The sequence below is a fragment of the Microcebus murinus genome, chromosome 27 (assembly GCF_040939455.1).
Source record: "Microcebus murinus isolate Inina chromosome 27, M.murinus_Inina_mat1.0, whole genome shotgun sequence".
Lineage (NCBI taxonomy): Eukaryota > Metazoa > Chordata > Mammalia > Primates > Cheirogaleidae > Microcebus > Microcebus murinus.
In genome coordinates, this window is record NC_134130.1 from 6,719,342 (window position 1) to 6,746,151 (window position 26,810).

Sequence of the window (26,810 nt, forward strand, 5' to 3'; positions counted from 1 at the left end):
CATGGAGGTGCTGAGTCGGCAAGCTGGGGTGCAGGAGCCGTGTTTATTGGAGAAAGTATGCAGTCATACTGCACCCCGGTACCCACAGCCCCCACCCCACCCACCACCTGGACACCCACCCGAGGAGGGTTGGGTGGCGGGTGGGTCCTGCTGCTTTCACATCTGGTGTCTGGGCCTGGGCAGCCACGTGGCGGTCACTCCTGGATGTTCTGCCCTATCCAGCCTCTCACAGCCGACACTCTGGTGTAGACACCTGGGAAGTGGGGCCGACCACAGCCATAGCCCCAGCTGGTGACCCCAGTTAGCACCCACCGGCCAGAGGGCTCCCTGCATGCCAGGGGTCCCCCAGCGTCACCCTGATGGGAGAGAAGAAATGGCACTCAGAGAAGGCCAGTGCCTCCCCCACAGCAGCCCTTGGGCCAAGGGGGGCAGGCCTGATGCACCCCAGGTCACTGGCCACTACAGAGGTGACCCCGAGTGAATGACTTCTCCTGTAGGCCACACTTTTATTATCTGGGAAATGGGTTTAGTGCTAGGATGATCCTTCATGCTGTCGGGCCTTTGTGGAAATCCTCCACGGAGTCCCCAAGTGGAACAGGGCCACACCGCAGCCACTGCCAGCCTGCTGTCTGCAAGGCTCAGGGGTAGGGTACCCGGGCTGGGAAGTGGCTTGAGGGTGCCCAGTAGATGGTTGTGTGAGTGAAAATTCCTCCAGAGCCAAAAAGGTGCCTTACATGGCCCCGCCTGAGCAATGTGCACTGGAGGTGATGCCTGGCCTGCGGGTTTCAGGATCCCAGGTCTCCTCCCCAGGTGGGACAGTCCCTGGGGAGCTCACCGAGCAGCTGTCCACTCCGCCCTGCGGGAAGCCGGCGCACAGCATGCGGCTGCTGATCTGCACCGGGTAGAAGCGGCGGCATGTCTGCTCGCTGAGGAGGCGCACTGCGGCCTTCTGCAGTTGCCGCGCCATCGAGCCTGCGGGCGAGACGGGCGGGTCGGCTCGCGCTGGGGGACCCACCCGAGCATCCGCCCCGCGGCCCCTGGCGCGCCTACCTCCCTCGCGCACCGAGCCCCAGCCGGTGATGACGCAGCGCGCGCCGTCGGGGGCCCGGGGCGCGGGCTCAGGCAGGCAGATGGGTCGCACCAGGCGGCTGTGGCGCACCGGCCCCGCCAGCTCGAGCAGGGCCACGTCGTAGTCGAGCGTGTAGAGGTTGTAGAAGGGGTGCTTGTAGATGCGCTCCACGCGCTCCACGTGCCCCTCGGAGCCGCTCAGGAATGGCGTGCCCAGGAAGGCTGCCCACTGCTTGGGGTCTCCGTAGCTGCAGGGTGCAGGGACAGGCGTTGGCTGGATCTCCGGGCCCCGCCCTCTTGGGGCTTCCCTGGCACCTTGGGCAGGGTTCCTGGGCTGCTCATCTAGAAATGCGCTAAGGGCATCTGGGAGGGCCAGGGGAGGCAGAGCCAGAAATGCACCCCCAGACACTGAGGTGACACCAGGGGCTATATCCATGTTCACTAATATTAGTGATCTCCAAGGGGGACTCTGGTGGCCATGAGGGCCCTGAGCCTGCCTGCCCACACCCTCTGACCCAGAGCCCCGAAAAGCATGGGGTGTGCACCCTGAGCTGGGTGTCCTCTCTGCAGGGTCCCTAGTCCTGTCAGGCTCTGAGGAGGGGTCTAGAGCCAAGTCCCAGCTGGGAGGGCTGGGAAGGAAGTGGCCCCATGTCCCCTGATGCTTTGGCCAGGAGCTGGGAGAGGCTCCAAGCCCCCGGGGAGGTGGGGGCCCCAGAGCTGGACCCTCCCCAGCCCCAGGCAGTGTGGGCAGGGCTATGGGTGGGCAGAGGAGGGCTGCCCAGAGGAGGGGACGGCTTGGGGCAGTGAGAGCTGGTGCTGGGGAGGACATATCCGAAAAGGAGGGGAGGTACATTGAGTTTTCAGGCCACAGTTGGGTCCCAGGTGAACTAGAGATGGGCCATTGGTGACTGGGGGGACTCACACGTCAAAGCAGTGCGCCGCCGACAGCAGCCACCTCTCCGCCACCAGCACGGCCCCACAGCGGTGCTCCCGGCGTCGCAGCCACAGGCTCACCTGCCACGGCCACTCTCCCAGGCCTGCGGCACTGCCGCCCACGATCCTGGTCATTGCTGCCGCTGGCGCTAGGCCACAGTCTGCGGGGAGCCAGGTGAGTGGGCAGGCGGACCTAGGCCACTTCCTCTGCGCAGCCCACCAGGCGCCACCCCTCTGAACATCCCCACATGTGAACCTGGAGCCTGAGTAGCGGGACCTGCCCCTGGAAAACTGCATAAAAGGACACTGGCCTGGCGCATGGCTACAAATGAGCCTCTGGGATTTTCAAATCCGTTTGTTCGTTTCTTATGACCTCAGCTTTGGGGCTGTCCCTCCTCCCTTGCTGGGGGCAGGCCAGGGTCCCCTCCCACACCATCACCTCTGGTATCTGTCCTCTGGGAGCCGGGTTCCCTCCACTGCCGGGCCCTGGCACACAAGTGCCCGCTCTAGCTGGTCTCTGGAGACCCTCCCAGCGCCTCCCTGGCCCTCTTTGCCTGGATCCTTGTTTTGTTTATTTATTTTATATTTTTTCTGAGACAGAGTCTCGCTCTGTTGCCCAGGCTAGAGTGCCGTGGCCTCAGATTAGCTCACAGCAACCTCAAACTCCTGGGCTCAAGCAATCCTCCTGTCTCAGCCTCCCGAGTAGCTGGGACTACAGGAATGCGCCACCACGCCTGGCTAATTTTTTCTATAAATTTCTAGTTGGCCAATTAATTTCCTTCTATTTTTAGTAGAGACGGGATCTCGCTCTTGCTCAGGCTGGTCTCAAACTTCTGAGCTCAAGTGATCCTCCCGCCTTGGTCTCCCAGAGTGCTAGGATTACAGGTGTGAGCCACCCTGCCTGGCCTTGGATCCTGTTTTAGAGACAGGGTCTGGCTCTGTCATCCAGGCTCTGTTACCCAGGAGTGCAGTAGCACTAACAGCTCAATGCAGCCTCAACCTCCTGGATTCAAGTGATCCTCCTGCCTCAGCCTCCCAAAGTGCTGGGCTCACAGGTGTGAGACACCACCCCACCTTGCATGGATCCTTCCCTGATGTCTCCTCTAGGCTATCACACCTTCCCACCTCCCCCTAGGATGGTGCCAGGCACAAGGCATGTCCTCAGAATACAACTATAGAAGGATGATCGGTTTCCTGAGGTGCCTAATGGCCCACTTTTACTACCCACGGAGGGGGCTCTGGTTCCGCCTAATAATTTCTGTGGGCGATTTCCTCCTTGGGAGAGACGCCCCCCAAGCTGGCTTCCCTGCCTCAGCTACAAAGGCTGGTGAGGAAAAGAAGGGGGCTCAGTGTCCCCACCCAGAAAGAGAGGAGGGGGCAGGTTCCTGCCAGCCCCGGTGAACCTCGCACCCCTGGGCAGACACCAGCCTCCTGGCACCATCTGGTCCTTGCATAGGACCAGGTGGCCTTGGAGAATCCCCTGAGAGCTGCAGCCCCTGTCCTTGGAAACACTCGCCACCTCCACAGGCAACCTGCCTCCGTCTCCGGGGCTTCTCCACCTCTTTGCGGCCCAAGTAGGCGCTCCCAGGCTGAGCTGCTGCAGAGTAAACATCAGCTCCGTCTGGGAAGGTGAGAGCAGAGCCTCCAGGTGGGGGGCCGGACCCCGGGGAGGCCAGCTGCAAGGTTAACGAGAAACCCCTTCTCTCGACCACACATGCAGCTGCAAAGCGTCAAAGCCACCTTCTCTGAGCCTCTGCTTTCAGCTGGCCAGGGAGCCGGAGCGTTAGAAGCTGCAGTTAGACAGTGTGAGAGTGTGAGGCGGGAAGAGAATGTGCCTTGGCCCCCGCCCCGCCCCACCCGCTGCAGCACTTCCCATGGGGCTTTCTGCACATGACGCACCACACTTCCTGTGCTCCTGGTTTCCAAGGAGATGGGACCAGGCCCCATGTTGACCCCTTTGCACAGGGGCCTGTTCTGTCTCCAAACCCCACAATCACCCCACTCCCTTTGTTCGGTAAACCCCCCGGTTCCTCTGGGGCACAGACTCCCTGCTCACAAAGGGCCAATCACCCCGACATCGTCAGCTACGGGCCTGTGCCTGTGCCCAATGGGGCTTTTACCTTTGACCTCCAAATACAGCCGTTCCATATGGTTCTGATTAATGTTTAATAAAAATCAACTCAGCGTTGTAGCCGAGAGTGGAAAGATCGCAAAGCCACCTTCGCTGTCGGTATCTCCCTCTGGGCCAGTTACTGCCAAGTCCCACTGGGCTCTAGCCAGCACCCAGGGGTGGCTGGAGCCTGCAGGCATCCCTTCCCGGCCACCCCAAGGCGCTGCTCCTCCCCACACGCGACTGTGACCTCGGGCGTGTCTGTTTCCCCGAGCCTGCTGCGGCCGGGCAGGCCTTAGGGATGGGCGGGGTGAGTGGAGACCCTCCTCCCACCCCAGAGCCCCCAAACAGGAGACAGGGTCAAGGACGGGGCGCTTGCACCAGACAAGGTGCGTCTGCCCAGTGTGCTTGTGTGCGTGACTCGAGGGGCCCATTAGGGGCTGAACTGTGTCCCCCCAAATTCATATGTCAAAGTCCTAACCAGCCTCCAGCGCCTCAGAATGTGACTGTATTTGGAGACAGAGTCTTTAAAGAGGGGATTAAGGTAAAATGAGGTCCTTTGAGTCCTAATCCAGCACGACTGGGATCCAAGGGAGCAGGGGGATTAGACACGCACGGGGGACAACCCGTGAGGATGCAGGGAGAAGGCGCCGCCTGCAGCCAAGGACAGGCCTCAGGAGGAGCCAGCCCTGAGGGCACCTTGACCTCAGGCTTCTGCCTCCAGGATGCAAGACTATTGTCTTTTGATTAAGCCGCCAGATCTGTGTTTGTTAGGGACTCACAAGAGACCCCGCCACTCTCATGTGCCTTCCATTTCTCACGGTACCTGGTAGCTGGGAGCGCGTGGTGGTCTTGGGGACGTCTAGCGGTGGCGTCTGTCCTCTAGCAGTGGTGCTCGTGGCGGATACGGTCATGCTGGTAGATTGGCTGATGGCCCCTGGGGTGGGTCTGCGGGTGGTGACGCCCGGGACTGTGAGGCCTGCCGTCACAGTGGCTGGGGGGTGGCTGGTGGTGACTGGCGTCTTTGTGGTCAGGGGAGGTGACACGGGGATGGGGCGGGAGGACATGGTCTCCAGGATCCAGCCCTTCAGCCTGGTGATGCTTGCGTACACACCGGGTTTCTTGGCCTGTGCACAGCCGATCCCCCAGCTCACAATCCCCGCCAGATAGAACACGCCGGGGGTCTCCTCGCAAGCCAGGGGGCCCCCAGAGTCACCCTAAAAAGGAAGGACCGAGTGCTGGTTGATCATCCGGGTTCTCTCTCTTCAGGCCCTTCCAAATGCCCAGTAGGGGGTGAGACCCGACGGGGGAGCGGGAGGGCACAGTTCGGGGACTCGGGAGGCCTGGCTGTGTGACCTCAAGCAAGTCACTTGTCTCTGAGCCTCCCTCATTTTGCCTTCTGTTTTGGAGACGTGAAACAAGGCAGAAAACTCTAAAGAAAAAGATAACAGCCATGGGTAGTCCCGTGGCCTGGCATTAGCCTCTGCTCCTTAGCTGCCAGTCATGGGTCTGTATGTGTCAAAAGACTTGTACCATAATATACAGCTTGTCTTTAAAATTCTAGAATGTTACAAACAAAGCATAGGCCATTGTAGCAGGTTATGTTTTCTAAACATGGCCACAACAATGTCCCACATACAAGAAATGAGGCCTTGAAACTTCTCCCATTGAGTGTGGGGAGGGTCTATGTCCCTCCCCTGGAACCTGGGTGGGCCCCTGTGACTGCCTTCACCAACAGAGTTCGGGGTCAGGAATTCGACTTCCAAAGTTAGGTCATAAAAAGCCACATGTTTCCTCCTTGCTTCCATAGGGCTACTGGTTCTTAGAAACCAGCCGCCATATTGTAAGGAAGCCCAACCACCCGCGCAGAGCCCGTTGAGAGGCCGTGTGCAGTGAGGAGCTGAGATCCTCCTGGAGCCACTGCCAGGCGGCCAGTGGAGCTGCCTCCCCATCGTTCTGGCCACCAGCCACTGGGTCACCCCCAGCCTTTGAATCTTCCCAGCCAAGGGCTCATGGACAAGCCAGCCCCCCTGGGTCCCACCTGAATTCCCATCCCCTGAGATCTATGATGGGAATAAAATGGTGGTTTATTTGTCACTAAGCTTTGGGATGTCATGTGATGGCAGTAGGGACGGATACAGCCCTGTCACCTCCCCAGGGGTAAACAGTCTAGGGATTTGCTGTGTTTTCTTCTAGGCCTTTCCCCCCACTATGTGTTTACATTTATATTTTTAGAAAATATATATTGTTATTTTAAAATGTATATTCCTACTGAAGACTTTTCATTAAAAAAAATAAAAATAAAAATAAAATAAAATGTATATAATTATGTTACATGTAACATTTTGCAACTTCATTCAACATTGTTTTCAAGATAATAAGCTAACTATTATGAATTGGCCGTTTATTTATAGAATAAATAGAATAATAGATATTTTTACTGTTGGATATAAAGAATAAATGTAATGAATATATAGGACAAAAAGAGTCTGTGCAAGGCACTGTTCCCACTGCAATCCTAGAAGATAGGTATTGCTAGGGTCTGCACTTTACATATGAGGATCAGAGGACCAGAGAGGTTGAGTAACTTATCTGGGGTAACACAGCTATTAAGAGTTTGAGTCAGGATTTAAACCCCACAGTCTGGTTCCTTAAGCTGGACTGGTTAGTTAGATTCCCATTGCATTTTTCCTTTTTTGTTCTTCTCTAAAGACAGGTTTCATTCTGTTGCCCAGGCTGGTCACGAACTCCTGACCTCAAGTGATCCTCCCGCCCCCGCCTCCCAAAGTGCTGGGATTACAGGTGTGAGTGACTGCGCTCGGCCAACTTTTCAGGTAATATGTACCATGCATCTTTTAATTCGTATGAGTGTATTTTGTATAGATCTACCACACACTTTTTTTTTTTTTTTTTTTTTTGAGACAGAGCTTTGTTGTCCAGGCTAGAGTGAGTGCCGTGGCGTCAGCCTAGCTCACAACAACCTCAAACTCTTGGGCTCAAGTGATCCTCCTGCCTCAGCCTCCCGAGTAGCTGGGACTACAGGCATGCGCCACCATGCCCGGCTAATTTTTTATATATATATCAGTTGGCCAATTAATTTCTTTCTATTTTTATAGTAGAGACGGGGTCTCGCTCTTGCTCAGGCTGGTTTTGAACTCCTGACCTTGAGCAATCTGCCCGCCTCGGCCTCCCAAGAGCTAGGATTACAGGCGTGAGCCACCGCGCCCGGCTCCACACACTTTTTAACTGCTGCCTCATCTCCAGTCTGGACACCGAATTCCTTTAACCAATCATCCATCAATGGACATCGGATAGTGGACATACAGGTTTGCCCTCCTGAAACTCCGCTACACTGGAAATTCTTTTATTTCTGTCTTTGCATTCTCTGAGCACTGCAGAAACCTAGACCCAGATGTAGGCTTGCCAGGGGAAGCGGCCTTTTCATTTCATCTAAAACCCGCCCGATTTCCCCCTTTGAATGCTGACCTGGCAGGAGTCGACTTTGCCTTCCAGGAACCCAGCGCAGAGCATGCGGTCCGTGAGGGAGAAGTTGTAGAGCACACTGCACGCCTTCTGGTCTAGGATGCCCACGGACGCCTTCTGCAGAAGCTCGGGCTTCGTAGCTGCCGGGAAAGCAGAGCCCAAAAGGCCACTTTCAGAGCGGTCACAAAACCGCGTTCCGTTTAGCTGATAACGCCCTGACAGCGAGGCCTGCCCGGTCCTACAGACAAGGACGCGGAGGCTCACTGAGCGGCAGGAACCGCCTAAAGCCACAGGGGAGAGAAGCCAACCGCAGCTCCCCAACTCGGAGTCACTGTCCCCACGAGGTGACTTGTGGCAAGGCCATTCTTATGTTTCAAAGGAAGTGTCATCTCGTGGGGTGAGGAGGGGGTCTCTGGACGGCATAGCATGAGTCAGCAAACTTTTTCTGTAAAGGGCCACAAAGTACATATTTTCAGCGTTCTGGGCCAGTTTCCATCACGACTGTGCAACTCTGCTGTTGTAGCAGGAAAGCAGCCACGGACAACTAACTGGTCAGGGAATGAGTGTGGCGTGTTCCAATAAAACTTTATTTATACAAACATGGCGTGTCTTAATAAAACTTTATTTACACACACAGGCCATGGGCTGCATTGCGCCCCCTAGTGTAAGGGAGGGGTGAGCGGTTAGCAGGACCAAAGGCAAAGGGGATCTGCCGCAGAGGTCCCCACACCGTCTGGCTGGGCCCAGCTATAAAGCTACCCCTCCCCTCATGGGGCTCACCGTTTCCTTCCTGCGTGTTGCCCCACCCGGAGATCATGCACTTGCGGCCCACGGGGAACTTCTGGATGGCCAGGGGCAGGCAGACGGGCTGGATGTACTTGTTGAAGACCACGGGGCTGGCCAGCTCCAGGACGGCCAGGTCGAAGTCCAGGGTGCCCGGGTTGTACAGTGGGTGCAGCACCACCCTCCGCAGCCCGATCTTCACCGGGCTCCCGCCCAGGCCCAGGAGGGACACCGTGCCCAGGTGGGCGCGCACCTGCTCCACCTTGGTGCTGGGAGACAGGGGCCCTCAGACCTGCCACTCGCCACCTCAGGGGCCTAGGTGGGGCTGCCCAAGCCAGGGGCCACCCTCAGACCCCAGGCTCCCAAGCTGGGGGACCTTGGGCAAGTCAGGGCACCCGTGGGGCTTCATCGTCTACATCTGTGACAAAGGTTCTCCCACCTTTATGGACCTTAGAGACGAATGCTACCTGTTTCTCAGGCAACAGTGGGAGCTTCCTCCACTCCCCGGTGAGGCCCCTGGAGCGCGGGCACTGGCTATCAGAGCCCCTGCTTCTTGGGGGCTCCTGCTGCCTGCTGCGAGCAGACACTCAGACACCTTCCTGGAGAGCCCCAAGGAGAAGGGCTGCCCCTCCGGGCCCTCGCGGCCACCCCAGCACGCAGGCGCGCCAGACAGAGCAGGGTTCTGACCACAGGGCACAAGGAGGGGACGCCGACAGCCCTGCTGGGGGAGGCGGGCCTTACTGGTTGAAGCAGTGGGCGGCAGACAGCAGCCAGCGGTCGCCCACCACCGTGGCTCCGCAGAAGTGCCGGGACCCCTCCTTCAGGCTGACCTGCCAGGGCACCTCGCCGGACGCAGCTCCGAACCCGCCCACGATGCGCGTGGGCTTCTCCATCGCGGGTCTGGCCCCGCACTCTGCGAGGCGGCAAGAGAGAAGGGGCTGGGTGTGTTGGCTGCTCAGAACTCCCACGTCCTGGGCCCCACAAGGGGTCTCTGCACGAGGGAATGAGGCCCCTGGCTCCAGCCCGGCTGGGGCAGGCAGAGAATCTGCCTCGATGTGCAACCCGGGTGCAGAACCTTGGAGAAGGGGCTTCTAGACACCACATTGCACGTCTCTCTTAACTTGTGGTCCCTGCGGACCCAGGTCCACGCTGCAGTGAGACCTGCTGTTGTTCCACACTTCATTCCAATTCCACCCACGGCCCAGGCTGCCCCAAATCCTGTAACGAAACTCTTCCCTCTCTGTGAGCCACTCCATGAGTTCTTCAAAGGACATTATCAAGAATGTGAAAAGAAGCCAGGCGCGGTGGCGCCGCCTGTAATCCCAGTGCTTTGGGAGGCCAAGGAGAGAGGATCGCTTGAGCCCAGGAGTTGGAGGCTGCAATGAGCTGTGATGACGCCACTGCACTCCAGCCTGGGCGACAGAGTGAGACCCCGTCTCTCAATAAATAAATAAATATTATAAATCTGTGGGTGGCCAATCCATGAACTTCCTCTATGCCTGTGCTCATGGCAGACATCACTAATCAATCGCCAATCTCTTTCCCACTGAGTTCCTTGGAAAGCCAGAACCAACCAGTCTGGCCCTGTACAAAGGTGGACGTTACTCCTACCTGTCTGCCTGGAAAATACCTTGTGGCTTAGGGGTGGTGACAGGGTCTCGAGGCACAGTGCTGGGGACCGGCATGGGTTTGGTGGGAGTGTCGACCACAGGGCTCTCGGGGCTGGTGGGCCAGGCAGCATCGGGGGTGGCGGGGGCAGGAGCCGCCGTGGGGGCCAGAGGCAGGCTTGCCGTTGTTGTCACTTCCAGGATCCAGTCCCGCAGCCTGGTGACGCGGGCGTAGACCCCCGGGCGCCGGGCTTCCGCACAGCCGATTCCCCAGCTCACGATGCCAGCCAGAAAGAACCTGCCGGAGGGCTCCTCACAGACCAGGGGGCCTCCTGAGTCACCCTAGGGGACAGAGGCACAGCCTCGGGTGGGCTGGGCTCTCCGGCTGCGTCTGCTGGAACCTGCCTGAGTCCACCTGCTGCTCGCGCCCAGCAACGGACTGCCCAGGGGCAGGAGACCACAGGGTTCCTGCAGACCAACCAACCCCTTCCCCCTTCAAAGGGGGAAACTGAGGCCTGGGTATGGACTAGCATTGCTCATATAAGAAGTGTGGCATGTGTACCAGGCCGGCTGCTGGGGACAATGTCCCTGCCCGCTCACAGGTCCTGGATTAGAGGGGAATTTACACGGGGCCCCCACCCTGGGCAGCCTTTGTGGCTCCTGGGGACTGTCGGGGTGGCAGAGGGGAGAGGGCAGTCAGGTTAGAGCTTTTGTGAGACTGTCAAGGCACCACCCGGCGCTCAGTCCCAACTGCTTTAAAACACCCCCGGGGCTCACCTGGCAGGAGTCCACCTTCCCGTCCAGGTAGCCGGCGCACACCATCCTGTCGGTGAGCGAGGGGCCGTACAGGCCGGCGCACAGGGCCTGGTCCAGCAGCTCCACGGTGGCTTTCTGCAGCACCTCGGGCTTGACCACTGCCCCCGGCAAGGAGAGAAGAGCGGGGTGAGAATGTTGGGGCCCTGGCAGCCATCCTGAGCCAGGAGGCTGAGGAATGGCTCCTCTCTGAGCCTCAGTTTCCCCAGCTGCAAACGTGGCTGCCAGCAGCACCCGGCTTAGAAACTAGCAAAAGGTAAACACTCCACAGATGCCCCCGGTAACATCTCAGGGGGGTCTCAGCTGCCTCCTCCCAGGGGCTCAGGCACCAAACTCCAGGACAATCTCGATTCTGCTCTTTCTGCGTCATTCTTCTCAACTCACCCCCAAATATACTGAACACCCGCCCAAGTCTTTCCGCTCAGTCCCAGCGTGAGTCATCACAGGCTGTTCTTACCCACTTCTGCGGTTCCTCTGGTGCTGCCCCACAAGGTCCCTTCCCAACGTGGCAGCCAGCGCCAGCCCTGCTGCATGTGGAGTCAGATCTTGGGGGCCTCCTTGCTATTCCTGCCACCCCAGGGCCTTTGCACCTGCTGTTCCTGCTGCCTGCAGTGCTTGTCCCCACAGAATCTGCCCCACCGCCTCCTCCACCTCCTGTCTCTGGGAGGCCGCCCTGACCTCCCTGTTTAAAACTGCAGCCCCCGCCTAACTCTAACCCCCTAACCCCAACCCCTGCCCCTGCCTAATTCCCCCTCTCTGCCGCCCTCCTGTGGATCATCTTGTGCAATGCAGTAGCCACCAGCCACACATGACTATTCAGATGTAGATTGAAACTTATTGAAATAAAATAAAAGGGCCCTGCTCCGGAGGTCGGCCCCACCAGAGTCTCAGACCCTGAATGTGGGGGGCCCCAGGGCCTCCTGCACAGGGAGCTCCCACTCGGGCACGAGAGTCACTTCCAGGCACCGTCTATGAAAATCCATATGTCCACTGAAACGGCCTGTGCCTCGTGGCTACTGGATTGGATAAGTGTCGCCCTAGAATGTTCCAGACCAGGGCTGCCCAGTAGCAATCCCTGAGGTGGCGGAATGTTCTACTCTGCAATGTCCACTGTTTCTAGAATGCACCAGGCCCCACCTGCCTCCAAGAGCTCACCCTTGCTGCTCTCCCTGCAGGACGCCCTCCCCTGACCCCCGCCCTCCCCTGACCCCCGCCGTGTGTCTGCCTCCCGGCCCAGCGCAAGCCTCGCCTTCCCAGGACCCTTCCTGGAGCTGTTCCCTGGCAGCCTGGGAGTTCCCTTCCCGGACTGAGAACCATCCAGTGGCAGTCGATGCCAGTTATTCGCGGGAGTTCTGTTCCAGACGGTCGCCACGAACACCGAGTTAGCCAATACCGAACCTTTACTCCTACGGGAAACTCGGAGTTGGCTTCCTGCAGGCCTCTGGGCACAACGTTTTCGTCAACTGATCAATACAGGGCCTCGTTTGTGTTTCTATTTAAAAACGCCTCATTGGGCTGAGCATGGTGGCTCACGCCACACCTAGAGTCCCAGCACTCTGGGAGGCCGAGGCGGGAAGATCCCTTGAGCTCAAGAGTTTGCAACCAGGCCCTGGCGCAGTGGCTCACGCCTGGAATCCCAGCACTCTGAGAGGCCGAGGCAGGCGGATTGCTCGAGGTCAGGAGTTCAAAACCAGCCTGAGCAAGAGCGAGACCCCGTCTCTATTATAAATAGAAAGAAATTCATTGGCCAACTAATATATATAGAGAAAAAATTAGCCGGGCATGGTGGCACAAGCCTGTAGTCCCAGCACTCTGGGAGGCCGAGGCGGGAAGTTCCCTTGAGCTCAAGAGTTTGCAACCAGCCTGAGCAAGAGCGAGACCCCGTCTCTAATAAAAGTAGAAAAAAATTAGCCGGGTGTGGTGGTGGCGCCTGCAGTCCCAGTTACTCAGGAGGCTGAGGCAGGAGGATCGCTTGAGCCCAGGAGTTGGAGGCTGCAGTGAGCTGTGATCACACCACTGCACTCCAACAGAGCGAGACCCCTGTCTCTAAAAAATTTAAAAAGGTGCTTTACTGAATGTACGTATTGCTGACTCATTAACATAAGGCGCTACCCCTCCTGCCTGAGCGCAGCTTCTCCGACAGGCGGATGTTCTCACGGCCTCCTTGCACCAGGGACACTAGACAGCCACAAAAACCCCACGCCCAGCAACGTGGGGGTTACAAATGCACTTTGGCAAGTGGGCAAATCCCAGAACGCAGAATCCGCTACTAATGAGATCGACGGTGCCTTGCCGCCTGCCTGCCCGCGGTAGGGACGCTCAGCTCGTGTCCCGGCCGGGGAAGGTGCTTACGGAAGTCCTCCTTGAGGTAGCCCCAGCCGGAGATCAGACACTTCTTGCCGGGCGGGAAGACGTGCGTGGCGGCCGGGAGGCACGCGGGCTGGACGTCCCTGCCGAAGGGCAGGGGGCCGCTCAGCTCCAGCACCGCCACGTCGAAGTCGGCCGTGTCGGGGTTGTAGCGCGGGTGCTTGACGATCCGGGCCACCCGGGCGCGCACGGCGCTGGCCTCCGAGCCGCTGAGCCGGGTCGAGCCCACGTAGGCCACCCACTCCGTCGGGTCTTGGAACCTGCGAGGGCAAACCCTGGCTCAGAGGCCACCGGGCAGGACACTCACCCAGGGCTAAACAATTTATGAAGGGTGGGGGGGGGCGTAGCTAGAAATCTCAGTCGTCAAGGTGAAGCCTATGGTGCGCAATATTTTTTTTTTTTTTTTTTTTTTGAGACAGAGTCTCACTTTGTTGCCCAGGCTAGAGTGAGTGCCCTGGCGTCAGCCTAGCTCACAGCAACCTCAAACTCCTGGGCTCAAGGGATCCTCCTGCCTCAGCCTCCCGAGTAGCTGGGACTACAGGCATGCGCCACCATGCCCGGCTAACTTTTTGTATATATATTAGTTGGCCACTTGATTTCTTTCTGTTTATAGTAGAGATGGGGTCTCGCTCTTGCTCAGGCTGGTCTCAACTCCTGACCTTGAGCAATCCGCCCGCCTCGGCCTCCCAGAGTGCTAGGATTACAGGCGTGAGCCACCGCGCCCGGCCAGTGGCGCAATATTTTAAAAAACCTGAAATGAATGCAAAAAAAGACCCCTGATGAATAAAATATCGAGCAAATGTCGTTAGTCATCAGAGAGATGGCAGAGCAAAACCACCGCTTCACAGCCACCGGGATGGCTGCACTCAGAGCAGAAAACACGCGTTGACAAGGACGTGGAGAAATTGGAAGCCCGTGCATTGCTGGTGAGGGTGTAGGATGCAGTGGCCATTATGGAAGACAGTCTGGTGGCCCCTCGAAAAAGTAAGGATAGAATGACCAGGTGACCCAGCAAATCCACTGCTGGAGATCTACCCAGGGAAGCCGGGCAGATACGAGCACATGCACGTTCACAGAAGCATGATGCGCGACAGCCAAAAGGCAGAAGCAACCCAGGTGCCATCGGCAGAAGGACGGACACACAACGTGGGCCATCCACGCCCTGGAGCAGCACGCAGCCATGAACAGGGACGAGGCTCTGACACAGGCCACAGCGTAGAGGGACCCTGAGGACATGGTGCTCAGTGAGAGACGCCAGACACAGAAGGACGCGCCCTGTGTGGTTCCACTCACAGGAGGTCGCTAGAGTCATCAGAGCCACAGAGACAGGAAGTAGGGTGGTGGGTGCCGGGGGCTGAGGAGGGCTGGGGGGAGTGGGGAGGGGCTGGGGGGAGTGGGGAGGGGCTGGGGGGAGTGGGGAGGGGCTGGGGGGAGTGGGGAAGGGGCTGGGGGGAGTGGGGAGGGGCTGGGGAGGGGGCGGGGAGTGAGTGTTTCATGGGGACAGAGCGTCGGTTTGGGAAGATGAGAAAGTTCTGGAGGTGGAGGGTGGTGACAGCTGCACAATAATTTGAATGTGTTTAATGCCACTGAACTATAATGGTTAAGTGGTAAATTAAGACATGTATATTTTACCACAATTAAAAAAAATTTTTTTAAAGAATGCATTCAGGCCAGGCGCGGTGGCTCACGTCTATAATCCTAGCTCTCTGGGGGGCCAAGGTGGGCGGGTTGTTCAAGGTCAGGAGTTTGAAACCAGCCTGAGCAAGAGCAAGACCCCATCTCTACTATAAATAGGAAGAAATTAATTGGCCAACTAATATATAGAGAAAAAATTAGCTGGGCATGGTGGCGCATGCCTGTAGTCCCAGCTACTTGGGAGGCTGAGGCAGGAGGATCCCTTGAGCCCAGGAGTTTGAGGTTGCTGTGAGCTAGGCTGACGCCATGGCACTCACTCTAGCCTGGGCAACAAAGCAAGACTCTGTCTCAAAAAAAAAATAAATAACAAAGAATGCATTCAGATTCAACGAAAAAGCAGAAAACAGAAAGCAAGGAAGAGAGAAAGAGAAAAAAAAAGAAAAAAGAGCTCCAAAGGGCTCATTCTGCGGAAACCCAGGAACAGTGAGGTCCCCGGGGTGCGAGAGAAAGTGCGGGAAAGACAGAGGTGTCGGTTAGGCCCTGAGCCCACAGGGCCGCGGGGTGAGGCTGGGGCAGGGCTCACTCGTTGAAGCAGTGGGCGGCAGACACCAGCCACCTGGCGCTGATGATGGTGGCCCCGCAGAAGTGCTCCTTGTTTTCTCGAAGGCTGGCTTGCCAAGGGAACTCTCCCGGGGAGGCTTCCATGCCGCCCACGATCCTGCCGGCCGTCCTCCAGGCAGGCTGCAAGCCACAGTCTGCAAGGTAGAAGGTCACCAACAAGGACCCCGAGAAGGCAGGACCTCGGCCTGAGCTCCCCGGAACACCTGTCTCAGAGTCCCCAAGTTCAAAGACATGCTCAGGTGTCCCCCTGCCACACTGGGCTTTTCTGACCCCTTCGGGGTCTCCCTGTCCCCGGCACGTAGGTCAAACGCCCAAGGTCACATGCACCAGCTGGTGGCTGGGCGAGGTCACCATCCAGGAACCTTTTCTCTACCCCAGCGTGAAAGCCATGCGGCCTTCCGTCTGCCACACTGTCATACTGCCGCTGACGACGGCAAGCTAGGCACGGGGGCCACGTCACAAACACGTCTGACTCGCATCCGGGCTGTACTGACTCGTAAACCAGAGTTGAGTCCTTGCTTCCTCGCATTTCTACCTGCCTGATGGACAATTTCTTCCTCCTCCTCCTCACACCGGCCCCTCCCCCTGACATCTCAACTTCCGCTGACATTGCCCTGCGGTACAGGTTAACTCAGCAGGCCTGGGCTGTCCAAACCCTGCACAGCTCAAAGAAGGTGTGGTCCTTGACCAACGCCTGGCAGGTAATCTCTAAGCCCTTGAAATACCTGGCCTCGAAACAGTGATTGTGTTTACCTGGGGACTCAGACCACTCCAGAGAGTTTACGCTGACCATGAGATTTGTGGTGGGGGCCTTGGGCCGCGTGGGCACCCAGAGGGGCTGGAGACTAAGTGTCTCGGGTTGGACTGTACCCCTCCCCCCCAAATCCTAACCCCCAGCACCCGTGACTGTGATTTCATTTGGAAATAGGGTCGTCGCAGATGGCATTAGTCAAGATGAGGTAGTACTGGGGGACCGTGGGCCCTGACCCAGTGACTGCTGCCCTTACACACAGGGACTATTTGGACACACATGCGTGCACACACACACACACACACACACATACACATACACACACACACACACACACATACACACACACACATACACACACACACGGAAGGCTGACGATTGCCAACCACCACCAGCTGGGTACAGGCCTGGGACAGGTTCTCCCTCACAGCCTCAGGAGGACCCAGCCCTGCTGACACTGACCTTGACCTTCTGGCCTTCAGAGCTGGGAGTCAATCAATTTCTGTTTTGTTTTTTTGAGACAGAGTCTCGCTTGTTGACCAGGCTAGAGTGAGTGCCGTGGCGTCAGCCTAGCTCACAGCAACCTCAAACTCCTGGGCTCAAGCGATCCTCCTGCCTCAGCCTCCCAAGTAGCTGGGACTACAGGCATGCGCCACCATGCCCGGCTCATTTTTTCTATATATATTAGTTGGTCAATTAATTTCTTTCTGGTTTTAGTAGAGACGGGGTCTCGCTCTTGCTCAGGCTGGTTTCGAACTCCTGACCTGGAGCAATGCGCCCGCCTCGGCCTCCCAGAGTGCTAGGATTACAGGCGTGAGCCACCGCGCCCGGCCAATTTCTGTTGTTTAAGCCACTCAGCCTCAGTGCTTTGACACAGCAGCCCAAGCAAACAAATACCCCTGGAGGTAGCTCTGCCGGCGCCAGATGCCTCTACGATCAGCCCCCCAATAAAAACCCTGCACATGGAGGCTCGGTGAGCTCTCTGGCTAGCAGCTCTTCGTGTGTGTGTGTGTGTGTGTGTGTGCGCGTGCGTGTTGTCACATGGTGTTGCTGGGAGAACTAAGCGCAGCCCCTTGGAAGAGAACACGAGGGCGTCCCGCCTGGTTTGTCCTGGACTCCGCCCAATGTGCCTTTTTCTTTTGCTGACTTCCATCTTGTCCTTCCTCCGGGATTTCACTGTTCCTAGCATTCAAGACATCCCTTTCCCGGTAAGAAGCTACAACTTTATGCCTCCTTGTCATTGTCATTCTCCACATCCAGCTACTAGGTTCTATGAATGTTCCTTTCACCATTTTGCAAGTTTCAAATTTATTTATACAGTAGTCCCCTTATCCTTGAGGGACACATTCCAAGACCCCCAGTGGATGCCTGAGGCTGTGGATAAAACCCTATATATACTATGCTTCCTCTTGCACTATACAGTGATGATAAAGTTTAATTTATAAATTAGGCTGGGAGGCCAAGGCGGGCAGATTGCTTGAGGTCAGGAGTTCGAAACCAGCCTGAGCAAGAGTGAGACCCCGTCTCTACTATGAATAGAAAAAAATTAATTGGCCAACTAATATATATAGAAAAAATGGGCCGGGCATGGTGGCGCATGCCTGTAGTCCCAGCTACTTGGGAGGCTGAGGCAGGAGGATCGCTTGAGCCCAGGAGTTGGAGGTTGCTGTGAGCTAGGCTGACACCACGGCACTCACTCTAGCCTGGGCAACAAAGTGAGACTCTGTCTCAAAAAAAAAAAAAAAAAAAAGTGAGGAAAATGAACCTGGGGTAAGGGAGCTACTGTACGTACATGTTTGTATAGGATGCCATGTTTATCCGCTTATTTAGTCTACTTTTATGTTCTTTGGTAAAGTTGTATAATTATAGATAATTACTATTATAGGAATGACACGTATTTATAAGTATAGACCTCAAAATTTTATTTTTTTGTTGCTATTGATCATGAGGGAACTTTTCCATTCTCTCTTCTAACCTGTTATTACTGTATAGAATGATAGTTTATTTATGTATAAATATTTATCTTATACTCCCCTGATTATTGGACTATCGGTTTTTGGGGTTTTTTTGTTTTGTTTTGTTTTGTTTTTGAGACAGAGTCTCATTCTATTGCCCAGGATAGAATGCCATGGCATCAGCCTAGCTCCCAGAAACCTCAAACTCCTGGGGTCAGGTGATCCTCCAGCCTCAGCCTCCCAAGTAGCTGGCACTACAGGCACATACCACCATGCCCAGCTAAGTTTTTCTATACATTTTTAGTTGGCCAATTAATTTCTTTCTATTTTTAGTAGAGATGGGGTCTCGCTCTTGCTCAGGCTGGTCTCGAACTCCTGACCTTGAGCAATCCTCCTGCCTCGGCCTCCCAGAGTGCTAGTATTACAGGCATCAGCCACCATGCCTGGCCTGGACTATTTTTTTTTTAATAGCTTTTTAGTCTGTTTATTGATTCATTTTAGATAGATAATTATTTCAACTGCTAATTATGTAAGATTTCCCTCTTCCTTTCTAATACTTAAACTACTTTTCTTACCTTATTGCATAGGCTAGCATTGCTAGAAACACATTGACTACGCTTACAGTATTTTAATTGGCTACATCTATTGCTCAAGTCCCTTTGGCAACCCCCCATTATTCATAGAACAGAGCTCCAGGTCCTAGTATTCAAGTCTTCCCAGGGTTTGGCGAGAACCTATCTTCTCCCTACTCACTCAAGGACTCTCTACTCCCACACTTGGGCTTTTTCTTGTCTGTCTTTTGCTCACAGTCTTCCCCATACCATGGGCACCTCTGCCCAGCTCGAGCAAACACCAGGCCCACGTGCCCATGTGCACAGGAGGCAGAGCCCACAGCTGACCCTGGGAAGAGGACATGACCCACGGCCAGGCCAGACAGGCAGACTGACCACAGTGCGCCTCATCGGATTCATCGGAGCAGTCTACTCTGTCGTCACACTCCGGGTTCACTTTGGTCACGCACTGACTGTTCCGGCAGGAAAAGGCGCTTCCCGGACAGTGGCCTGGGGACAGAGAAGAGCCCAGCTCCTGACCCCGCTCTGCCTCTCCTGGCTGCAGCGAGACCCCACCCTCCACCTGGAACCCCCAGAGTCTGGAAACATCTCTTATCTGTTTACTCATCTCTGAACATCTCAGAATGTTTTTTCTTGCCGTCTGCACAGAGAGCAACAACACAAGAACACTGGTCGGCGCCAAGGCCAAGGCTGCGTGACTGAAACGTACGTGAGCCTCGTGTGCACTGCCAGATTTTTCAGTGACCACATTTTTCACAAAGGAAGAAACAGTTTAAATTAAGATTTGAAAATTGTGGTCAAGCACGCATAACATAAAGTACATCATCTTAGCCAAAGATGTGAGATGAGCATGTTTTGATCTAACAATTCAACTTTCAGGATTTTGTAATTGAGGATTTTTTGTAAACTGATTTTTTTTTTGTAAACAAACATTATTGATTTGTTTTTTTGGCATTTCTTTTAACAACGGGCTTCCACCTCTTAGAAAAAAAAAATTAATGTTTTCTCATGACCATGCACAGCCAGGTACAATTCAACGTGCCTCCTGTTTAAATTCTTGGCTCGCACAGGACTGCGAACCTTCCTCCTGCACAGGAAGCTGCAAAACCGGCATTTGCAACATTCCGGGGGTTTCTGTTGCTTAGTTGAAAGAAGTCTTAGGAAACCTCTGCAGGTAAATTGCAACCAGAGAAAATGACAGCGAGAAAGACATACCTGACTTTAAGTTTCCTTCTGCTAACGGCCCCTCCTGGCTTCCTGCAGCAAAACAGAGTCCGTGAGGGTGAAATTCTTTAAAAGCACCTAACTGTGGACGGGGTAAAGCAGAAAGCGGCACTGTCCGCCACGGAAGCCACTCAAATTCCGGCTTAAATCAGCAGCCACAGGAGGCTGGTGGCTCCCACATAGGACAATGCGGATGGGGAACATTTCCACCACCCAGGGAAGTTCTGTTAGTGCTGGCGCAGAGGCGACCAAGACCCCACCAGCGTGGCAGGCATGGCGGGGAGGGACCCACAACTGTCCTGCACAGAGAGGGTGAAGTGGTAAACCTTGAACCTAACAACGGTCTGCACTGGCATCGGCTCTCCGATCACGACCTGCTGCGCGCACAACCTCAGAGCACAGCGTCGGCTCTTATTGCTACAGCAGGGCTTGGCCAACTACAGCTATGGACCAAATCTGGCCCTCTTGTTATTATCAATAAAGTTTTATAGGCACACAGCCATGTCCATTCTTTTATGTATTACTGATGGCTGTTTTGGGGCTACAATAGCAGCGTTGGGTGGCTGTCACAGAAACCAAAGGCCCACAAATATGAAGATAATTACACTCTGGTCCTGTAAGGAGAGAGGTGGCAAACCCCTGGTCTATGCCACGGAGGGGGAAGAAACGTGGGTGTGCTTTCTTTTCACGGGAAGGGGTGATGATTGAGAACCTAAAATGGAATGCAACTTGCTGGGGCTCTCCTCCTGCGGAAGCCACCACCGGCCTCCCCCTGCTAGTGTTTTGGTCTGGGTGGACCACTCACTCAGGAGCTCGACTGACACTATGGTGCCATAGGCCGCCAGGGTGATGTCGTGTTCCCGCAGCCTTGCCCGGATCCCCTGCTGCAGTAGCTCCTCCACCAGGGCCAGGCTCAGCGGCTGCAGGGCACGCAGCAGAAAGTGCAGCCGGAAATGCACCAGGACACTGGAGTTCCCGTCCCTACAGGTAGGAGAAGAGGCCCTTGGAAAGGGAAGGGCTCCTCCCTGTTGGCATCATGTCTGGAATCTTCCAGAAGCTTCTAGAAGCTTCTGGAATCCCCCAGAACCTCCCAGAACTAAGGTTCCTTCACCCAGTGGAGGATCCAACTCACCTGTAACTCAGCACCGTGCAGCCCACGCAACTCGCCTCTAACTCTGTCTTCTGAAAGCCACTTACAAACTGCAACAGAAACACCAGCAAATATTGAGCCACCAGCGCAGGCACCCGCCACCACGGAGGCCTGTCGTGCGTCCCAGGGACCTGGAGAGGGGGTCCCCTGGGAAAGCATCTCCTTCTACACTCAATAAATGTGGAGATCACAGAGCCATGTAAACGACAGGAAAGGGGCATTTTGAAGTTATCCACATAAAAATATTGCTCTGTCAACCGATGGACGGTTGCACGAAATGGGGTGTGTTCATAGGATGGGGTAAATCAGCCACAGCAAGGGGTGCCTTCCACTTCTGGGGACAGACCCAAAGGAGACAACAGCAGGACTGAGACACTTGCACACCCATGTTCGTGATGCGGGATTCGCAACGGCCGAAGGCGGAAACAGCCCAAGTATCCATCAAGAGGAGAACGGACACGCATGACATGATCCACCCACATGCGGAGTGTCATGCAGCCAGGAAAGGCACACCGTCCTCAAGGTCCTCCACACTGCAGCCTGTGTCAGGGCCTCGTCCCTTTCCGAGGCTGAGTGACGCTCCACGTGTGGACGGACCAGGTTGGGTGTGTCCATTTTTCATTGATGAATATTTGGGCTTCCATCTTTGGGCTGTTATGACTCACGCTACTGGGGACATTCGTGTAGAAGTGACCGTGTGGACACGTGTGCTCATTTCGCTTGCACAGATCCCTAGGAGGGGAATGTGGGTCCCGTGATAACTACGTTTAGCCTTCTGAGGACCCGCCAGCCTGCTTTCCATGGCGGCCGCGCCCTTTTACACTCCCACCGGCCGCGTGTGACGGCTCTGATGTCCCCACCGAAATAAAATGCAAAATCTCTAAACGTGGCCTGCAAGTCCCCATCGGGTACAGCTCTGCGCCGCATGCACCAGCCCCGCCACCGGGCTCGTCCTGCGCACGCTGGGGACCCTGCCACCCCGTTCACCTCCCGGGGCCCTGGTGCCCCCCAGGCCGCCCTCACCAGCGCCTCCAGGGCGGGCGTCAGCGCGCGGCGATAGTCCGAGCCCTCCTGCTGCAAGCTGTCGGCCCAGGGGACACCCCGCAGCTCCGCCGTGTGGTCCACGTGGACGCCCTGCGTGGAGAGGAAGGCTGGGGACGAGACCAGGCCCCGTGAGAGAGCCCACCTGCGGGGACTCGGGCTCCACTGAGCCGGCCACCACGGGCCACCGCAGGCTTCTGCCCTCTCTGCACCTGCACAAGCTGGCAGGTCACTCCCGACACACAGAGGTGGCTGGCGCCGTGGCTGTCCTGAGCAGCTATCCACAGCGCACCCTTTGAACTCCTCAAAGCGTCCTGGTTTGGTGATAAATTCTACAGCCACCCACCTAAAGGCCCCAGGTACACCCACCCCAGACGTCCCCAGGTTTTCTTGGGGGGCAGGAATCGTCCAGCTCACGCTCATCCCCCCTGAAGTGTCCAGCCCAGGGCCTGAGCCGAGTTCAGGACGTCGCGGCTGGAATGAGCTCAGGAGACCCTTAGCCTAGCCAGGGGACCCCAGTACCGCAGGGCTGTGAGCACAGCAAGGGGACATCGGGACCCTCGGGCCACAGCCCCTGGGGCCACCCTCCAAAAACACACCGGTTTCCAACCATCGGGGACATTGTGCCCAAAGTATATACCATAGCAAAGAATGATCGTCACAAAACATTTCTAAGTAACGGCCACAGCAGCCCCATAAACGGCGAAAGCACGAGTACAACTGTCAAAAGTGCGTGCTGGCAAAAAAAAAAAAAAAAAAGACCGTGATTATGAAATTTAAAAAATGAAAATAGCAACACCATATACCATGAAAGCCAGGTCCTAATTCCATTTATCCTAAATGGGTAGATATTCTAGATGGATATTTAGATATTTGTTTATTCAACAAATATTCCAAACCAACTCTAAAAACGGTATAGTTTCATGTTCAAGAAACTCTATAAAAATAAAGAAAAACAAGCACCCTGGCGTGGAGACTGAACTGCCCCCGCTGTGTCGCAACTCATTCCTTATGTTTTACTTTGAAATACTGTAGACTCCCAGGAAGCTGTGGAATATTCCAGAGAGATCCCGGGCACCCACCACCCAGCCTCTCCCAACATCTCCGACTAAAGTTTTGAGCTGTCTGGGAAAGGGCTGAGTTTTCATTTTCTTTCTTTCTTTCTTTCTTTCTTTCTTTCTTTCTTTCTTTCTTTCTTTCTTTCTTTCTTTCTTTCTTTCTTTCTTTCTTTCTTTCTTTCTTTCTCTCTCTCTCTCTCTCTCTCTCTCTCTCTCTCTCTCTCTCTCTCTCTCTCCCTCCCTCCCTCCCTCCCTCCCTCCCTCCCTCCCTTCCTTCCTTCCTTCCTTCCTTTCTTTTTATTTTGAGACAGAGTCTCCCTTTGTTGCCCAGGCTAGAGTGAGTGCCATGGCGTCAGCCTAGCTCACAGCAACCTCACACTCCTGGGCTCAAGCGATCCTCCTGCCTCAGCCTCCCGAGTAGCTGGGACTACAGGCATGCGCCACCATGCCCGGCTAATTTTTTCTATATATATTAGTTGGCCAATTAATTTCTTTCTATTTATAGTAGAGACGGGGTCTCGCTCTTGCTCAGGCTGGTTTTGAACTCCTGACCTCGAGCAATCCGTCCGCCTCGGCCTCCCAGAGTGCTAGGATTACAGGCGTGAGCCACCCACCCAGCCTTCATTTTCATTAATTTCTTTTTTTAATTTTAAAAGCTTCTTAAAGACTTTCTGCGGTTTCAGGGGGTCCTGCTGGAGATTATACTTATCTGTGGCCCCCAACATGCACCTGTGTTTCTAGAATGCAGGTGTGAAACTGCCCCGTTCCTGCCTCTCAGTAGCGCAAGGAAGCATCTGCATGCGCACACACACACACACACACATGCGCCCATGCACACGCACACACATGCATGTACACACACACCGAATACACGTGCACGCACATGCACGCACATGCATGCACAAGGAGCCCAGATTGTACTGTACTTGACACCCGAGGCCACTAGGGGGCCTCAGTCAAGCATGTCAGGCTGTGGGATGTTCCAGAAGTTCCACAAAAATTTTTTTAAAAATTAAGAGGACCAGGCCGGGCGCGGTGGCTCACGCCTGTAATCCTAGCACTCTGGGAGGCCAAGGCAGGCGGATTGCTCAAGGTCAGGAGTTCGAAACCAGCCTGAGCAAGAGCAAGACCCCGTCTCTACTATAAATAGAAAGAAATTAATTGGCCAACTAATATATATAGAAAAAATGAGCTGGGCATGGTGGCACATGCCTGTAGTCCCAGCCACTTGGGAGGCTGAGGCAGGAGGATCGCTTGAGCCTAGGAGTTCGAGGTTGCTGTGAGCGAGGCTGACACCACGGCACTCACTCTATGAGCTTTGGCAACAAAGCCAGACTGTCTCAAAAAAAAAAAAAAATTAAGAGGACCCACATAGGATTGCCAACTTACTGTTTTGCCACGCAAGAGGATTTTCCCTTAAATTGTCAGTTATTCCCATCATGTCACGGAAGAAAAGTGATTTTTAACATCCCTAAACAGGGCTGCAGGAAGCCTATCATTGCAGAGCGAGCCCATCCCAGATCTCTGCTGTCGGACAGAACACTCTGCAGCGATAGAACGTTCTAGATCAACGCTGTCCAACGCAGCCACGCTCGTGGCACTGGGCAGCTGGAATGTGGCCGGCGGGGCTGAGGAATTGAATTTTAGATGTGATTTAGTTTTACTGATGATTTAAATAACTACCCGGGCCAGGGGCTGCCATCCTGGACAGCACTGCTACAGACCAACACCAGAGGAATATTCTAGAGAACCCTCACTGCTGCACTAATTGCGACGGCTAAAATTGGAAATCGCTCTGTGTCTCTCAAGAGGAACGCCTACGTTCTATATATTAACATTCAGAGGATGCTGAGACAAACGGCAGAATGAAAAAGGGCAAGTTTCTGAAAAGTAGGTGCATGCTCCCATTCATGCAATGAGTCCACGCAAAGCAGTACTAAATAAATTTTATGGAAACATATACATGAATGTAAACGTATGTTTTAAAACCACTCATGGCTGGGGTAGTGGCTTATGCCTATAATCCCAGCACCTTAGGAGGCTAAGGCAGGAGGATTGCTTGAGGTCAGGAGTTTGAGACCAACCTGGGCAACATAGCAAGACCTCATTTCTACAAAAAATAGAAAACTTAGCCAGGTGTGGTAGCACCTGTAGTCCCAACTACTCAGGAGGCTGAGGCCAGAGGATTACTTCAGAGAAAAGAATGGAATGTAGGTTATGGTCCTCTGTGACGACTAGTTATATACTTTTAAAAATACAAATTCTTGAATGGGTGTAATTTGCATACATGGTTCCAAACAATCAAATGATGCTAAAGTAAAGGGTATACAATAGAAAGTCTCCCTTCTGCACCTCTTGGTCTATGCCCCAGCGCTGGTCCCAGAGGCAAAGATCTGATGAGACTCTGAAATTTCCAGAAAATATGTACGCACATGGGCAAATATTAGCACTATTCTGCCCCCTTCCCCTTTTATTTTATTTTATTTTGTTTTGAGACAGTCTTTCTAGAATACCATGGCATCAGCCTAGCTCACAGCAACCTCAAACTCCTGGGCTCAAGCAATCCTCCTGCCTCAGCCTCCCGAGTAGCTGGGACTACAGGCATGCACCACCATGCCCGGCTAATTTTTGCTATATATATTAGCTGGCCAATTAATTTCTTTGTATTTATAGTAGAGACAGGGTCTCACTCTTGCTCAGGCTGGTTTCGAACTCCTGACCTCAAGCAATTCGCCCACCTCGGCCTCCCAGAGAGCTAGGATTACAGGACTGAGCCACCACTCCTGGTCACGCCCTTCTCTTTTTTAAACATAAGCATCTTGTAGAGCATTCTAGTGAAATATGAAAGGAGCTTCCTCTGTTTATTTATAAAAAGAAAACTGCAGCCCTTACATTGCACAGAGCTGTCAAAACTCTGTGGCTTCAGAAGTTCAAGACCAGCCTGAGCAAGAGCGAGACCCCGTCTCTACTAAAAAAAAAAAAAAAAAGTTAATTGGCCAACTGAAAATGGAAAAAAAAAATAAAGGAATAAAAAAAAAAAAAAAACCTCTGTGGCTTGTAATGTGTAATAACACAAATACGATTCCGGTATGAAAAAACTGCAAACAAACAGGACATTTGAGCAATTGTGAATTTTGGGTGATGGGAATATAAGCGACTGCTCCTTTTAAAATACTTTTTAGTACTTTTCCAATTTCTTGAGATTTAAAGTGAGTTCGTTTCTCTGTCTCTATTTCCCTCCATCTCACTCCAGCTGTGAAAACATCCTTCCGTTGGGAAAACGGAAATACACAGTAACCCACCCACCTGTCCCGTCCCCACTGAGGGGGTGACTCCTGTGTCCCAGGCACCTGACCTAGCGTCAGCCTTCACTGCCGAGCTTGGACGCCCCGCCCTTTGACCCTGAGATGGTCACAGAGACAGCACAGACCCACTTCCGGGTGTCTTTGTGCAGGGCGCCTGGTTTTGCAAACCCAGCCAATCCCACAGCCACTTACCCAAAAGGACTCCCAGGGTGACGACGACCACGACAGTGGCCACCAGTCCGGTGACAGCCACTCGGCAGCACGCGACGTCTGGACTGGGGACTTCCTTGGTTGCCCGGGGCACAAGCTGCAAGCCAGCCGCGGTGGGCTCCAT

The 26,810-nt window shown here is 54.7% G+C and overlaps 1 protein-coding gene across 3 annotated transcripts; it reads right to left on the reverse strand.

Moving 5' to 3' along the window:
• Nucleotides 1-139: 139 nt before the first annotated feature.
• TMPRSS9 (transmembrane serine protease 9) lies at nt 140-26,810 on the reverse strand. 3 transcript variants are annotated; one of them, XM_075998240.1, is made up of 18 exons: nt 26,669-26,810; nt 22,096-22,223; nt 21,055-21,122; nt 20,724-20,903; nt 19,914-19,951; nt 19,074-19,187; nt 15,383-15,554; nt 13,150-13,424; nt 10,762-10,898; nt 10,008-10,326; nt 9,119-9,290; nt 8,375-8,646; nt 7,598-7,734; nt 4,938-5,328; nt 1,991-2,162; nt 1,051-1,316; nt 836-972; nt 140-356 (listed from the first exon to the last, which is right to left on the reverse strand). In XM_075998240.1, the coding sequence occupies exons 1-18, from the start codon at nt 26,808-26,810 to the stop codon at nt 195-197; spliced, it is 3,282 nt and encodes a 1,093-aa protein (XP_075854355.1). In that variant the 3' UTR covers nt 140-194. The 3 variants fall into 3 exon arrangements, with proteins under 3 accessions (XP_075854355.1, XP_075854354.1, XP_075854356.1); XM_075998239.1 differs by having other exon boundaries at nt 20,721-20,903; XM_075998241.1 differs by lacking the exon at nt 21,055-21,122 and having other exon boundaries at nt 20,724-20,870; nt 22,097-22,223.